General features: G+C 42.3%; 2 protein-coding genes across 2 annotated transcripts; one reads left to right on the forward strand and one right to left on the reverse strand.

Moving 5' to 3' along the window:
- Positions 1-1,084: 1,084 nt before the first annotated feature.
- fosab (Fos proto-oncogene, AP-1 transcription factor subunit b) lies at positions 1,085-3,707 on the reverse strand. The gene is made up of 4 exons (XM_086061580.1): positions 3,395-3,707; positions 2,702-2,929; positions 2,494-2,601; positions 1,085-2,161 (listed from the first exon to the last, which is right to left on the reverse strand). Exons 1-4 carry the CDS (start codon positions 3,539-3,541, stop codon positions 1,577-1,579), a joined length of 1,068 nt encoding a protein of 355 aa, XP_085917706.1. The 5' UTR covers positions 3,542-3,707; the 3' UTR covers positions 1,085-1,576.
- A 4,975-nt stretch (positions 3,708-8,682) lies between these two features.
- On the forward strand, positions 8,683-12,548 carry LOC147158904 (protein c-Fos). The gene is made up of 4 exons (XM_086061769.1): positions 8,683-9,379; positions 9,496-9,663; positions 10,481-10,588; positions 10,675-12,548. The coding sequence occupies exons 1-4, from the start codon at positions 9,263-9,265 to the stop codon at positions 11,317-11,319; spliced, it is 1,038 nt and encodes a 345-aa protein (XP_085917895.1). The 5' UTR covers positions 8,683-9,262; the 3' UTR covers positions 11,320-12,548.
- Positions 12,549-15,035: the final 2,487 nt, after the last annotated feature.

The following is a 15,035-nucleotide window of genomic DNA, read 5'->3' on the forward strand; positions in this document are numbered from 1 at the left end:
GCGAATAAAGTTGAAGGTTGCGGAAGGCGAAAAGCGTTTGAATGCGTTTTGAAGCCGCAGTCGGTATATTTTCAAAGCTAGTCCAAACCAGCTCGTTCCAAGTCTCCATTTGGTCACGGAAGTGTGACGTCATCTCGCCGCGCTAACGATGCGAGTAGAAAAAAAAACACTGACGTCAGAGTTGTGTGCCTTGTGGCACAGTTCACCTTGGCAACAGACGGAACAAATAGAACCTAGTGGAAAACTTCAACAAATATTTTCATCGTCCTTTTTCGAAACTTGATTGAACAATTATATTATCTTTTCCCAAGCTGTGTCAAACATTTTACTGCTATTTAACAGTTGTTTATGTGCGTATTATGGAAGGATTTGCCTAATTTCTTTTATAGTGGTTTGATTTATATGATCGGGATTTTTGGGGGTTGTCAGAGCACCTTGTAAACACTTGTTTTACAAGGCGCTATAAAAATTAAGTTATTATTAAAATGTCTTTTTTTAACTTTAATTTATTACTGTTTGTTAGGGTAGAAAAATTAGGAACACCTCTTACGATATATATTAAAATGCTTTATAGTCTATATTTAAAAAAATATTTTTATATATAAAATATATATAATTGTTTTTTTTAACATAACTAAAAAACTAATTGCTAAATGATATTTTATAAAAGTGCTAAGTAAAAACTAATAACCTCCTTAGTAAATTATGAGAAATAAAAAAAAATACACAAAAATATTGAAAGTTAAATTATTTGAAAGATGAATTACTTGTTAAAAAAAACAAAACTAAATTGGTATACAAGAATGTATCTTAAAAAAATACAGAATAAAAAAAACTAATGTAAAAAAATACATTTCTGATAATCTTATCATTTATGGATCATTTCCCCTCGTTTTTAAATGAGACGTTGATTCTTTTGTGATTAAAAATGTTATCTAAATGAATCTATCTGTATTCAAAATAGCTCAGATCCCAAACAAGCAGGGAATGTCGACTAACGAGGTCAGGTGCACCTCCACAGGAGTCAGGTAGCAGACTTGAACCTTGCGGTTCTGCACGACAAACAGCACCAGATCACAGTGTGTCAAATTAAATATCGCTGACAGTTTATTTCCATCAATATCTTACAAATATTCACATTGACTTATTTTGCATTGTAAAAAAATAGTCAACTCTCATAAATTAATTAAAAAAATAAAATTAAAATAAAGACTTGTGTTGTTTTCACAGAAAACTTTCATATGTATTATAAAGTTGAGGACAGATCACCCGGACCAATGGTTTATAACAACATGTCAGTTTTTTTTTCACATTCACACAACCGGAAAACTATTGCTCCTAAAAGTGGACAGGAACACTGCGACGACTCTCGGTTATGTAGCACCATTAAAAACAAACCGTATAAGAACTTGTAGATTACTTGGTGGTATTAGTTGAAACGTGCTACAATGTCAAAAGGCAGGTCAATTGATAAATAACTGTCCATAGCCCTGTCATCTCCCACATGGAGACATGGATGCTGCGCTCTGCCGGAAGTCTTTTTCGTTGTCCTCCTCCGAGGGGGTCTTCACGCGTCTTAAAGAGCCAGCAGCGTGGGAGAGTTGAGCGAGTCGGACGACTGCTCGTTTCCGCTGCTCCCCCGCCTGTGGGCCACGCCGCAGCCGGGGAGAGCGTCGGCCTCGGGGAAGGTGAACACGAAGGAGGACGTGAAGGCGGTGCCCGCCGGCGTGCACGTGACCACCGGCGTGCACAGCGGCATTTCAAAGTCGCCGCTGGTCACCGACGGGTGCAGCTGCTCCCAGTCCTGAGCTCCGCACAGCGAGGCGGACAGGTCCACCTCGGGGACCGAGCGCTCCATCTCCGTCTTGCTCAGCAGGTCTAGGGACACCTCCAGCGCCGAGGCGTCCAGGTCGCTCAGTTTGACGTTGCCGGCCGACATGCCGGAGAAGAGCGAGTTGGATGTGGAGACGGCGGGCTCGGCCGAGACGCACGAGCGGGCCGGCGAGATGGAAGACGGCGGGAAGTCCGAGTCCAGCTCAGCGGGGACTTTGCAGATGGGCTGGTGGGCGGCAAGGATGAACTCCAAACGCTCTTTCTCCTTCAGGAGGTTGGCGATGTCGTTCTGAAGGTTGGACTTCTCGTCCTCCAGCTGATCTGTTTCCTGACAAGACAAGAAGAGGAGAGGAATAAGCAACTTTGTTGGGAAATTGGCACTCTGGCAACAGAGGTGGCAAATCCAGGTCCAGAAAGTAAAACCCCTGCCACAGTTTGGCTTTAGCCCCAGGTGCTTGCTAGCTAGCTAGCTCCATAGCTAGCTCCCATGGTGCTTGTTCTTGCTAGCTAGCTCCATAGCTAGCTCCCATGGTGCTTGTTCTTGCTAGCTAGCTAGCTAGCATCAGGGGCTAAATAAAGCCAAACTGTGGCAGGGTTTTTACTTTCTGGACCACCTCTGTCTGGGAAGTCCGAGTGATCGCAAGTGAGCGAGATACTTACAGCTTGGAGCGTGTCGGTCAGCTCCTGCCTCCTGTTGCGGCATTTAGCGGCCGCCTGCTTGTTTCTCTCCCGGCGAATTGTCCTCTTTGCTTCCTCCGCAGGCGAAATCTGAAAAAAACATAAAAAACTCAAAGTTAACTCACAAGTCCAACGACGAGGAGCAGTACAACTGATTTTCAAGGGAAAAAAACAAAAACAAAACAATCACCTGTTCCGTCCTGCCTCTTTTGGTGGTGCTGTGAGGTCGGGACGCCGACACCTTGACGGCCCCCCTGGGGTAGGCGGGGCTGGGCCTGAAGGCAAAGGGGTGCGCCCGGTGCGAGGGGGCCACCGAGGAGACGAGCGGCTGCACCAGCCACTGCAGGTCGGGACTGCTGGAGATGGCCGTCACCGTGGGGACAAACGAGGCACTCGAGGCGGTCAGCTCAGTGAAATCCTGCAAGAGAGAGAGAGAAGAAAAATAAACATCAGCACAAATTCTATGAGGATGAATGATGACAAATTTTTTGATTCAATGTGATTTTTGCATGGTGGAGTTACATTGACCCTCATCCAATCCTATTATAGTGGTTGTCAAACTTATTGCACCAAAACCACATCAATAAATTATTAGCTCTCAAAGTACTACCATGATGATGATATAAAAATAAAACAGTGTTTGTCACTATCATGCACAAGTTTATCACTGCAGTTACATAAAGATTCAAAAGATTCAAAATACAATGTGTTGTGCATAAGATAATAATATACTTAAGATACTTAGGCAGTGGTTATTTCTAATAGAGACAGTACGCAATGCCTGATTATCCTCAATTACCAAACCATGCATTTCAACATTTTTAACATGCTCCACGTTGTGATTATTCTTGACGAATGGATTGACTTGGCTGGCAAAGCGTACCTGAGATTGTGGCGAACCCATGCTCGAGTAGGACCCGGCCGGGGACGGTTGGTAGTAGCCGACGTTGCTGCTGCTGTCGGCGGCCGGGGACGCGCTGCTGCACCGGGAAGAGTCGCCGCACTCCGAGTTAAACACGTTGAACATCATCGGAAAATCAGTGAGCAAATCCAAACGTGAGCAAATCCAAATCGCTGCCGTCAAAGGCTTGTGAGTCAAAAACGATTTTTAATTATTATTTTTTTTAAAGACTGCAGCTCCAAAAGATGGTTTCGTTTCCTGCTGAAGCAACTGAGAGTGAACTGGCAGTCGAGTCTGCTGGCGGCCATTTTATAGTCTAGGACCGGGCCGCTCGTATGACGTCGGCGAGGGCGGGGGGAAGACACCGTGAGGGAAAAGACACAAACCTGGAAAAGTACGTCAGCTGTCGGGTTACACGACGTCCTAAAATGCCTTTAACACCCAAAATAGTCGATATTTATCGAAATTGAAAGCATAACGGCACCAAAAGTGGCTATTTTAGCTTGAGGGAACCTCCCGCTTTCAAGGAATGGAAGATTCCGCTCCGGGATCCCCAGTACGTCATTTTCCAAATATGGCGTATCCTGTAAAAAGGGGCGGGCTCTGCTGGGAAATCCGAGAGGCGGCCAGGGTGACGTTACGTAAGACAACAAACGTTCAGATTGTTGTCAAAACTCCTCAACTACCAAAGATAATGCTCAGCACACAAAAACTGCAGTACACGACACCACACTCGCACAACACAGGACATTCCACACAACAATCTACACTCTTTTATTGCGTGTTCAACGAATGACCTATTTTAAGAAAGTCATTCAAATTATATTATTATATAGTTAGACAAGCATCAACAAGGAGCTCAAAACAGTGAATATTTTATGATCAGATCTTTTAACGTGAATATTTGTTTCGATTTGCACTCTTTAAATATAATGAACATGTTTCCTCTTTTGTTCAACGTATGCCTAAAACAACGACTATACTTTTGAGGGTAGCATGTTTTCAGTAGCTCGAAGGACCACTAGTGTTGGAAATTAATATATTAATGTAAGGCATGAAATAACATCAATAAAGAAACAAAGAGTACATATTTGAAAATCTCATTAAATAAAAACAAAAAACAAAATTGGTTTATTGTTATACTGGTCTGCAATAAAGGTAAAAAAAAATATTTAAAAGATTCTGGTGAATATATTTGACAAGAAATGTAAAGATGTAAATGCAGAACATGTTTAATTTGTTCCGTGACCTACATCATAAATAAAAAATATATATTTCAAATCATATTTATTTACTCATTAAAATGAATGGAAGTGACTTCAATACATTCTGGTCTTCCTAAAACAAACAATTTGTTATTTATAATAATATAAAAAACTAGCACTCTATCAAATTGTAATTGAAAAAAACCCAATCTGAATAACAATGAAATAAAATGTCAAAAATGTATCTTGCGGAGCAGCATCAATTCAATTCATTGCAGTGCTCCTTCTGCTGTACCTGCTTTGACCACTGGGGAGCAATATAACAGTTCTAGACAAATACGAAGAATAGTCATCACTAATAGTGGTCATTTTCTGCAGAGGATAAAGAATTGATGCGTGGGAGTATTGCTACATTATCTGCCATGCTAATCTTTAGCCTGCCCATGGCACCTTTGATGATGTGTTAGCATTAAGCTAGCAGAGAACACCCAAGGCAAATTAGTTTGGCGTCGCAAATTACGCGCGTCTATTGAATTTGTACGTGCTGGGATTTAAGAGCAAAGGTCGGCATGCAAATCATGCCATCCGTTTACGTATGTGGTGTGTTCCAGGGCCCCAGGCGGTGCTCGTACCTTTCTCTTCAACAGGCGTGTCACGCTTGCAGAACAAGATAGTCATGCTTGTGTTGTGTGTACTTTTCCAGTCTGGCGTGCTTTCACAAAATGTGTTCCCCGAGAGAGGGCGGGAGGGAATCCTCTGACCTCTTGCCTTCTAACCTGCTTCCAGGACAGGTAGGGCTACATTGTGCAAACAACCGCAATTGTTTGAAGGGATTGACATTGCGTCATCGCACCGTTCATTCTCAGGAACGAGTCTTGCGAATCGTTAACGTTATACAACGCTTCCAGCGTAAATGCGGAGATTAGACGAACGCTAATAGTTGACTTTTTTATGCTCATTATTCATGATGCTGGCTATCCTTTGCATTTTGATCAGCGTATTCAAGTTTGATGGAATATATTGATATCTATTTATCCAATGTATAGTGTTAATAGTCGATTGCTTTATATTATGCTTGTGCAGACACAGATTGACAAGTGACAGCATGAAAATATGAATTTATTTATTCTCTGTTTGCTTAGTTTATATTATTGAATTCACAGACAGTGATCACAATCAATAAAAACAAAATACTTCTATTACTGCAAAATGTATAAATTGATAATAAATTATTAAATTACATTATTTTTGATACATTAGAATTTTATTAGTAGTAAACAAATAAATCATATGAAAACTGATTATTTTTCTTCAATTATCATTATCAGTGTTGGTATAGTATTGCTACTAGCTTAAAAAATAAGCCATACTAAAAAATATATTTTTTACTAGTAATATAGTAGTACTGTATTAGTATTATACATTAACAACAATTGAAAAATAACATTAAATCATTTATATTGTATTTATTACTAATACTGTACTGCTATAAAGTAGCAGTATTACTATATAATAAACACAAATGTTACATTTGAACTATTCGTTTAAAATCATTATTAATATTACTAGTATTCGTGTTACTATTATTAGTAGGCTATAGTAGTAGCAGTATAAAAAAAATATCATTTTTTAAAAATAATTTTAATATCTTTATTAGCAGTATATCTATAGCCATACATCAAATAATCACAATACAATTACTTTATGTAGTTTTAAAATGATATCCTAACATTATTAACATTACTATAATTCGAAAGAAAGAATACAACTCTAGAAAATAATACAACAAAAAACATGCAAGTCGATTGTGATTATTTTGTAATCTGCCTCCATTTTGTCTTGTATAAACATTAAAAAAGATTAAAATCTGCCACGAGGCAAAACCCGAACAAGTCAACATCTGCTGTGCGTGTGAATTGTTGACGATTTTACGTCAAAGCTTGAAGGCTTTTTCTGTTGTTTGTTTTTTAACCTGTTTTCTTTCCCGCGCTGGTTGTTGTTGTCGAATGTTGCCGGTCGCCGTGGCAACACCCCGCCCCTTTCGCGGCAGTGACGTGCTGCGTTTCGTGGGGCGACTGAGATTGTTTATATCAATAGCGACGGCTCACTCGACGGAAGAAAAAAAAAAAAAAAACCGAGCCAGCCTCCTTGCGGCTACGGCGGGGTTTCGGCTTGGTGACGTCATCTCGAAGCTTCGAGAAAGGCGACGGAGTGAGACATCGCGCGCGGAAGGCTGCGTTTGTCTGTTGCGGGTGAACTGAAATGGGACACCTCAGCAGACGAGCAGAACGTACCATCCTCTTATTTTGTTTTGGGGAGCTTGGTTGGCAAGAATGCATGCACGGTTGCAGCTCCATTACACACGCGACGTCACCTTATCTTCTGATGGCATTTATTTGTTTTGGATTTTCAACTTGTACGTACATCAAAGAAACGTTCTGACGTTCAAAATGGCCTTCTTTTCTCGTGCAAGGCTCATTGTCACGCGACTTTTGGAGACGGTGAACTTTGACCCCCCAAGCTGACGATGTGCCAGTAAATAAGCACCACCGCCGCCGCCACGCCTCCCTTCCCCTCGTTTCCCCTCCTTTCCCTTCCCGCCCAATCCCTCCCTGGCAGGGAGGCAGCGGCTGCCGGGAAGCCTGAGAGGCCCCCTTTTCTATTCTTTTCCATTCACACAACAGCCATCCGAACCCCCGTCCACTTCACTTCAATGCCCCTGTGACGTCACCAGTGGCCTAAAAATAGCCCGTAGAAATCACATTAGTGAAGTCAGGGGAACACTTTCACATCCAGGCCGGTCGGGCGGGACACAGGCGGGAAGACACTTTTCACTTTCTCACGTTTTGCTTTTTAGAGGAAGGGCAGGAAGAAAAGGAAGACAGAACATCTGAGGAAGGACATGGATTGTATGGAAGGAGGAAAGAGGAAAGAGGCAGGCAGGGTCGATGAGAGTTGGTGGAAGGAAACAAGGATGGACAGAAGGGGAGAAAGAATGAAAGGAAAGGGGGAAGGATGGATGACAGACGGGAAAAGGGCAATAAGGAAGGACAGAAAAACAGATGATGGGAGGAAGGAAATGGATTGTATGAAATGAAGGAAGTAAAAAAGGAAGGAAGGAAAACAGAAGATAAGGAAGGAGACCGATTGTACGGAAGGAGGGATGGAAGAAAATGAGTAGGAAGGAAGGATGGAGAGGAGAGAAAAGGAGGAAAGATGAAAAGGATGGGAAACGAGGACCATTTAAGTCACGTGGGGGGCAGTTGGACGTCAGTTTGAGTTGACAGCAGAGGGCAGTATTGCCCAAAATGGCCGCCTCTTGAGATGGATCAAAACAGATGAATTCTGGCGCCATTTTATCATTTTTTGCACGCCAAGAAGTGGCGTTGGGGGCGTGGTTTCAGCGCATACAGTGGACACGCCCACATCATTTGAGACTTACTTTTTTTACGATTCAAATTTAACAGGGTTGTTTGTCAAACTTACATTGCATTTATTTCCATGTTTCATAAATCCTCCTAACTTAGTGCAGGCTCCCTAAATTTGGGCCACCCAGTTTTTATCTGGAAATATTTTTGTATTACATTTTCAATGCTCTTCTATTCTGTGTATTTTGCCTCAATTATTTTTATTCCCTCTTTTGATAATGTGGGTCACGTGGCGAGGTTTGGATCAGCAGTGCCAATTATAATAAGAGTAAATAATAACGCGGTCAATTAAAGACGCCAATTATTCTATTAACCCCCGGCGGTCTTTTGTTGCGTCTCAAGCGCCCCCTGCCTGCGCGCCCCTATTTACCGGAAGTGCCATATATGGTGCGGAGGGTCCATTCTCTCTTTTGTTGCTTTTCTTTGTGGAGCTCATTTCCTCTCACACGCGTAAGACGCAAATAACACGAATTGTGTTTAATTTAGCACCTTGCATTTGAAATTAAATAAAAAATAATAATAATAAACCAATCATGAGCACGTGACATTGCTGTGCGTCGTTGCATAAGCATAAAACGATTGCGCAAGCCGACAGAGCAAAAAAAAAAAAAAGAGTTATTTCGAAGAAAGGCTCGTTGCTATGTATATTGCTGATATTTATTTATTGATGCTGCTGCATTTTGGAGGCAAACGGCGCACGGGTCACGTTGCAAGTACGATACCGAAGCCGCATGCATTAAATGACGTCGTTCATTCGGACGGGGAGGGGGGCACCGTTTCCACGTGCTGCTGCGGGGGTGCCACCTCAAACAAAACCTGCTCTAGTGCCATTATGCGCATTTCAAAAAAATACATTTTAATTGCAATGATGGCGAATGGATGCTCGTTCCCATTTCATGTGCTCGGTTGACAAGAAAACAAAAGCCCCGCGTCGCCACGTTGGTCCCCGCCGACGAATGGTTCGCTCTCGTGCGTTTCATTCATAAAAATCCAGCTCACTATAAAAGGCGGGTCCTCCTCGCCACTCGCTGCACTTCATTCATCCAGGCTGGCAAATGGAAGATAAGTGAGCCCCTTTTTCTGCAGGATTCTCGCTTCCGTTCGGTTTTAAACGCCAGCTAAATTTGTGCATATATATATATATAATATATATATATATATTTGTTTACCTTTCTATTTGATAGATTCTTTAAAAAAAAAAAAAGTGAAACTAAATCATGCACCCGGATTATTCCTCGGACTCGTCGTCATCCAGCTGCGGATCAGCATCGCCTGGCGGGGACAGTCTCGGCTGCAGCCTGCATCCTCCAGCACCGGCAGCTGACAACGAACAGGTGAACAAAACCCAAACCGGTCATTGTCACATGATCAGTCCTATGACACGTTGTACACATTGACACGTAACGCGTCCCCCCCCCCCTTTTTTTTTTGTTGTTGTTGTTGTTGTTAGGATGTGGACAGCGGTGCGTCGGACTGCCTGGTCCCCATCTCGCCGGACCGCCGGCGCGCGCCGCACCCGCGCGTGGTGGCCCTCGTGTCGCCTTCCAAAGGCAGGGGCCAGACGCCGTCCAACAAGAAGGCCAAGACCCCCGGCTGCAGGAAAGGCCACAAAGACAAGGTCTATCATCTGGACGTTGCAATCTGTCGTGCATGAGTCTTATAAATATATATATTTTTTATTATTATTATTTTTTTATAGGACTGTGTGTGCACGTAAATGCACGTGCTGCCTGCATGCATGCATCATCCTCGTCGGAGTCTGCAGCGTCTCCACATTAGCATTCACTGCATGGACTTAAAATGTAGCCGCTCTTATTCTCATCGCCAAAACAATTTCCCCACCACTGGAAATCATGGAAATTATAATAATCTGCTCCCGGGTTACATACTATTGCAATAAAAAAAATTAAAAAATATTTTCAATTGTACAAACAAAAGGTTAAATAAAGTACAAGTTATCGTTTTTAATGTGATAATAATTGTAATACTACTAATATAATAAGATATGAGCCGAGCTGACTTTCTGTCTTGAGATACTTGTCTGATTTGCATTGAGTGCACTTCAGAGCCTGACCGCTAGATGGCGACAAGTCACATTAGTTTTCCATTAGTGGAAGAACAACATCCGTTGGTGGCGCTAACGCGCAATTAAGCTGATTTGCCAACGGCCAATTATTGACACAGAAGAAGGGAGGACACAACATTAGGTACAGTGCGTTTTGTGCTCTCGTTTGCTGGTTTCCTTGAGAGCAAACAGGACTGTTTTGATTTGGTTATATTGTTAAAAATCTATGATAGAGTCGGGGGAAACTATTTTTAAAAAAAGTCTTACACAACTGTGGAGTTTTAACTTTTAAAGCATATTTTTTCCTCATCAAAAATGCAAAATTTTCTTCCAATGTAAGCATTTGTTCATTTGTGGTTGTTGTCCGCAGCCTTCCAAAGAAGAGGACGAGAGGAGGCGGGTTCGCCGGGAGAGGAACAAAATTGCTGCGGCAAAGTGCCGGAACAGGCGGCGGGACCTGATCGACACCCTGCAAGCCGTACGTGAGAGGACGCCGCGAAAATCATCTGCTTTATCTCCAAAGAGATCACGAGCATGCCTGGTTTTTCCTCCCCCCTCTATTAGGAAACGGACCAACTGGAAGACGAGAAGTCGAACCTCCAGTCAGAGATCGACGAGCTCCTGAAGGAGAAGGAGCGACTGGAGCAGGTTTTGTCCTCCCACGAGTCCTCCTGCAAACTGGACAAGGAGGACGAGGACGACGTCACGATGCTGTCACCCGAAAGCGACGTCACGATGCTGTCACCCGAAAGCGCCGCCATGGCCGAAGTCCCCAGCATCCCCGCCGCCGCCGCCGCCGCCGCCGCCGCCGCCGCCGCCGCCGCCATCTTCGGCAACTCCAACATCCTCCTGTGCGCCAGCGCGGAAGAAGACGAAAACGAGAGCTTTGGGGACGACCTGGACGATTTGGTCCCCAGCCTGGAGATGGAGGCGGCGATGTCCGAGGATGGGGAGGCGGCGGCCGGCGCCTTCGTACCCGACATCGCAGACCTGAGCGGGCCTCTGTGTCTGCCCGACTGGGAAACCTTGTACCAGTCGGTGGCCGACGACCTGGAATGTCTGGCCGGGCCGCTCGCCGCGTCTTCCGGCCATTCGTGTGGCGCCAACTACCGCACCGCCGTCTTCTCCTTCAACTTGGACGACATGGATGCCTTGGCGGAGGGCGGCCTGGAAGACAGTCTCAACTCGCCGACGCTTCTGGCGTTGTGAAATTCCAAAACAACAACAACAACAAAAGGTTATGCAATGATCCCTCCGGCGTGATCCTCTCGAATCAACATCCGTTTATCACGGGGAATTTAATAATAATAATAATAATAATGATCCAGCCCACCCACAATATTGATAGAAAAAAAATGGTTAAAAAAACAAAACATCCGTTTGACAAACTCATGAAAACATACTTATGCTTAAAACTGGCCCACGAAACAAAAGAAAATTCAACATTCAAGCAAACGATATCAGCTAGCTTGCGCATGTGAAACGGCAATCGGAAATTAGCATTAGCTACTTTGACACGCACACACAGAGCAGCAACAAAATACTTACAGAGTACACAAGAATCTCTGGCAGCCATATTGTCGTTGGCGGTCGCTCACAAAATAAACGACTGCGGTTTCCAAAACCTTTCATGGCTTCCGCGCCGACGCATTCGTGAGACATTTTGACTAAAAAAAAGAGCCTTACCCAAATGTCGCTAACCGATTTCCACTTGTTGCCATCTACGGCCCCGACTTTCAATCTTGAGGCGACATAATGCCTACGCGGCTCCCGCCGAGTAGAGAAGAGGCGGAGCTTGACGATTTGTTCTCAACCCTTCCAACTGGTTACCGACGCTGAAACGGAACAGAAGACGTGAGGACAGATCAATAGTATTGATTTGTGAAAAAATATATTGTAGTTAACATATATTGTACAATACGTACTATATAATACACAGTATATATATATATAAAAAAAAAAAATGATATACTGTGATATAGCGGGGGTTCACTGTACTTTTTGTTTCTTTTGTAGCGTGTTTGTGTTGATGATGACAATGTTGAATATATCAAAATATGTAATCGATATGGCAAAGCTGAATTCTTCCATTCTGGTGGTGCTTTTGTTCTCCGAAATGATATGCATGCAAATGTATCACTTTTAACAAGCGTGTTTTTATTATCCCGTCGCTGTAACGTCAAGCTGGATCTCTCCCGTGTTCTTGCCGTAGACAAACTTGTGATGTGACAAAGGACATGAACAGGGTTACTTGTGTGTAGCATTTGGCGTGCAACGTGTATCTCGTGCCGTGTCAATGTCACATTTCCATGTGAATGTCGCGCCATCTCTATTTTATCGGGACATATTTTATGACATAGTTTATTTTTGTACGTATGAAAAAATATCCAACACAAAGGGCAAGAAATAAAATAAAAAAAAAGTGACATGTTATTGAAGCATTTCCTTCTTGTGCCTGTCACTATACGTCGCTGGCATGGATAGATGAAAATGCATGATTTGTAATACACACGTGATCATTTTCAGGCCAATTCCGAGATGTGCTGCACAAAAAAGCTTATGTTATCTTAAATAACAAATTAGTTACTTTATATTTTCTATCTTTATTAGATATATACTTTTATTGACTATATAAAAAATGGATCATTCGTGGCCGAAGTTAAACAAAAAAAAAAGCCAAAATGGGTATGTTAACTAGTAAAATAGTTCATTTTAGTAATAAAATAATTATTTGTATTATTTTTTTTATTGCATCATTCAGAATTAATTAACCAATCATTTAACAAAAATATCAATGTGAGGTAATATTAACTCATAAATGTTATGCATTTTTATGTTTTTGTATATTTAGATATATATTTTATTGCATATACTAAAATAGGTCATTTGTGGATTAAATAAAACCAAACAAAAACAGTTAAAATGTGGAGATTAACTATGTAAAATAGTTTCATAAAATAACTCACTCACTTTTTTTATTGTATGATTTAATGAAGGTTAAAATTACTGGAACCAAATTAAAAAAAATACCATAAGGTTAAATGTTTCGGTAACTGTGTAAAATTGGTTATTTGTTTATAACTAACCAATTATTTAATGGAATAAACTAATACAAAACACAGTACCATCTATTTTCACCCTAACTTGAAGCTCCACAAATAAAACCTTTGTCGTCATATTCATATATAGAAACTGGATTATATAAAATGTATTTCTGAGTAGGAGCTCGATTTAATGACTTATTCATCGCTTTTTCGGCGCTTCGCAAACGCAACCTCAGCAATGTGCTGACGTCACGGAGCGAACGGCGTGTCGCGTCACTTCCGTTGACTAAATTTGGAGCGGGGAGGGGAATGGAGGGCTGGGGCTGTTTTGTTCCCATGGCGACGGCTGTGTCGTTGCCGCAGGGGGAAAAAAACAGGGAGAGTTTCACACTCTCTCTCCTTTTTTTAAATTTTTTAATAACCGAACGATAACAACAAACAACCGCGAGTTCCGACGAGCATTTCAAGTGTCATTTTCCGTAACAACGACGCACATTATCGGGTTTGGACGCTCGCAAAGACAGGAGAACAAAATGGGGTCACGACGCCGCGCGAATGGTGCGTTCAAGGTTACTGCGTGATTAAGAGCTTTCGATTCATGCGCCAACCGAGAGTCGAGCTGAGTGACGCAGTAGGTTGTACACACGTTAGGGGGCGCTACAACCTTCACGGGTAGCCACATACTAACCACACTGTATGTACTGTATCAAAATCTTGCTACTAAATGTTACAAATAAGTACAAAAACAGAGCACTTTTTATTTTTTAAGTATTAGTACTTCTGCTTTAGCACAGAATGTGAGTGCTTTGTCACCACGGATGAATACATCTGTGGCATTGTACAGGTGTCCCTAATGTTATGGCTGGTGGGTGCACATTTATACAATTGACAGTTTCCCATTTTTCGCAAAGATGGACAGAGCTTGTCAGCGTGTATGTTGCCTGACTCACTTGCTATCTTCGCTCCATATAGCTTCTTCTTCTTTTCTTTTTTTTTTTTCTCCATTCCAAGCCCCCACCCACTTCCCCAGTCCTGGAGCAAGAAGCTTCTCACCTCCGCTTGGCATCAAGCAGCAAAACATCACACAGCTGTTGAAGCCGCAAACATCACAACATGACAGTACAAGACAAGAGACACACAGTGGATTTGTTTCACCAAATAGGCAGGCAAGGCATGTACATACAGCAGACATAAAAAGTCTACACACCCCTGCTCTTACAAATGGCGCATGTGGCTGTTATAAGACGGGACAATGAAAATGTGAGGAAAAGCCTACTAGAACAGCTGAACTCTGTGGGGTAAATGGAACAATGGCAGGGTGTGCACACTTGCGCAACCACATGATCTCAGTTCTTTTTTTATTCTGCCCCCCCCAAAAAAAATGACATTAATGGTGGAAAATGTTTTGAAATTATTTATATCGTGAGTACTTGGCATTTGAACAGGGGTGTGTAGACTTTTTATCTCCCTTGCAAGAAGTGAGCCAAAATTCCCACATCGGGATGCTGATATTTAAGGCGGCAGCTTAGTGGAGCCTTTCGTTAATCCTTTACGGTAATTGCATTGCTACATCGCTTTTATTTTAGCTGCATTTTAATTGGAAATGGAAGAAGAAGTCAATCAATTTAATGGTGATGTCATCATGTGATGAAATTGCCACAACGCAGAATGCGTTTGGATGTAAACCGTTGCCAAGTACAGTTTTAGCTCGTATAGCAGAGAAAACGATTGCGCTTCAGGGCCACGTTTTTTTTTTTTTTTTTTTTTAAACTGTGCCATCTCAACCCATGCATCATTTCATCTCAAAGTCTTGTTAGCATCATGCTAACATATCATGTCAAATGTCATAAGACGAGCTACCGGAAACTAGCATAGATCTTG

Source organism: Leptonotus elevatus, chromosome 18, assembly GCF_054856555.1.
Source record: "Leptonotus elevatus isolate MCC_2025b chromosome 18, RoL_Lele_1.0, whole genome shotgun sequence".
Classification (NCBI taxonomy): domain Eukaryota; kingdom Metazoa; phylum Chordata; class Actinopteri; order Syngnathiformes; family Syngnathidae; genus Leptonotus; species Leptonotus elevatus.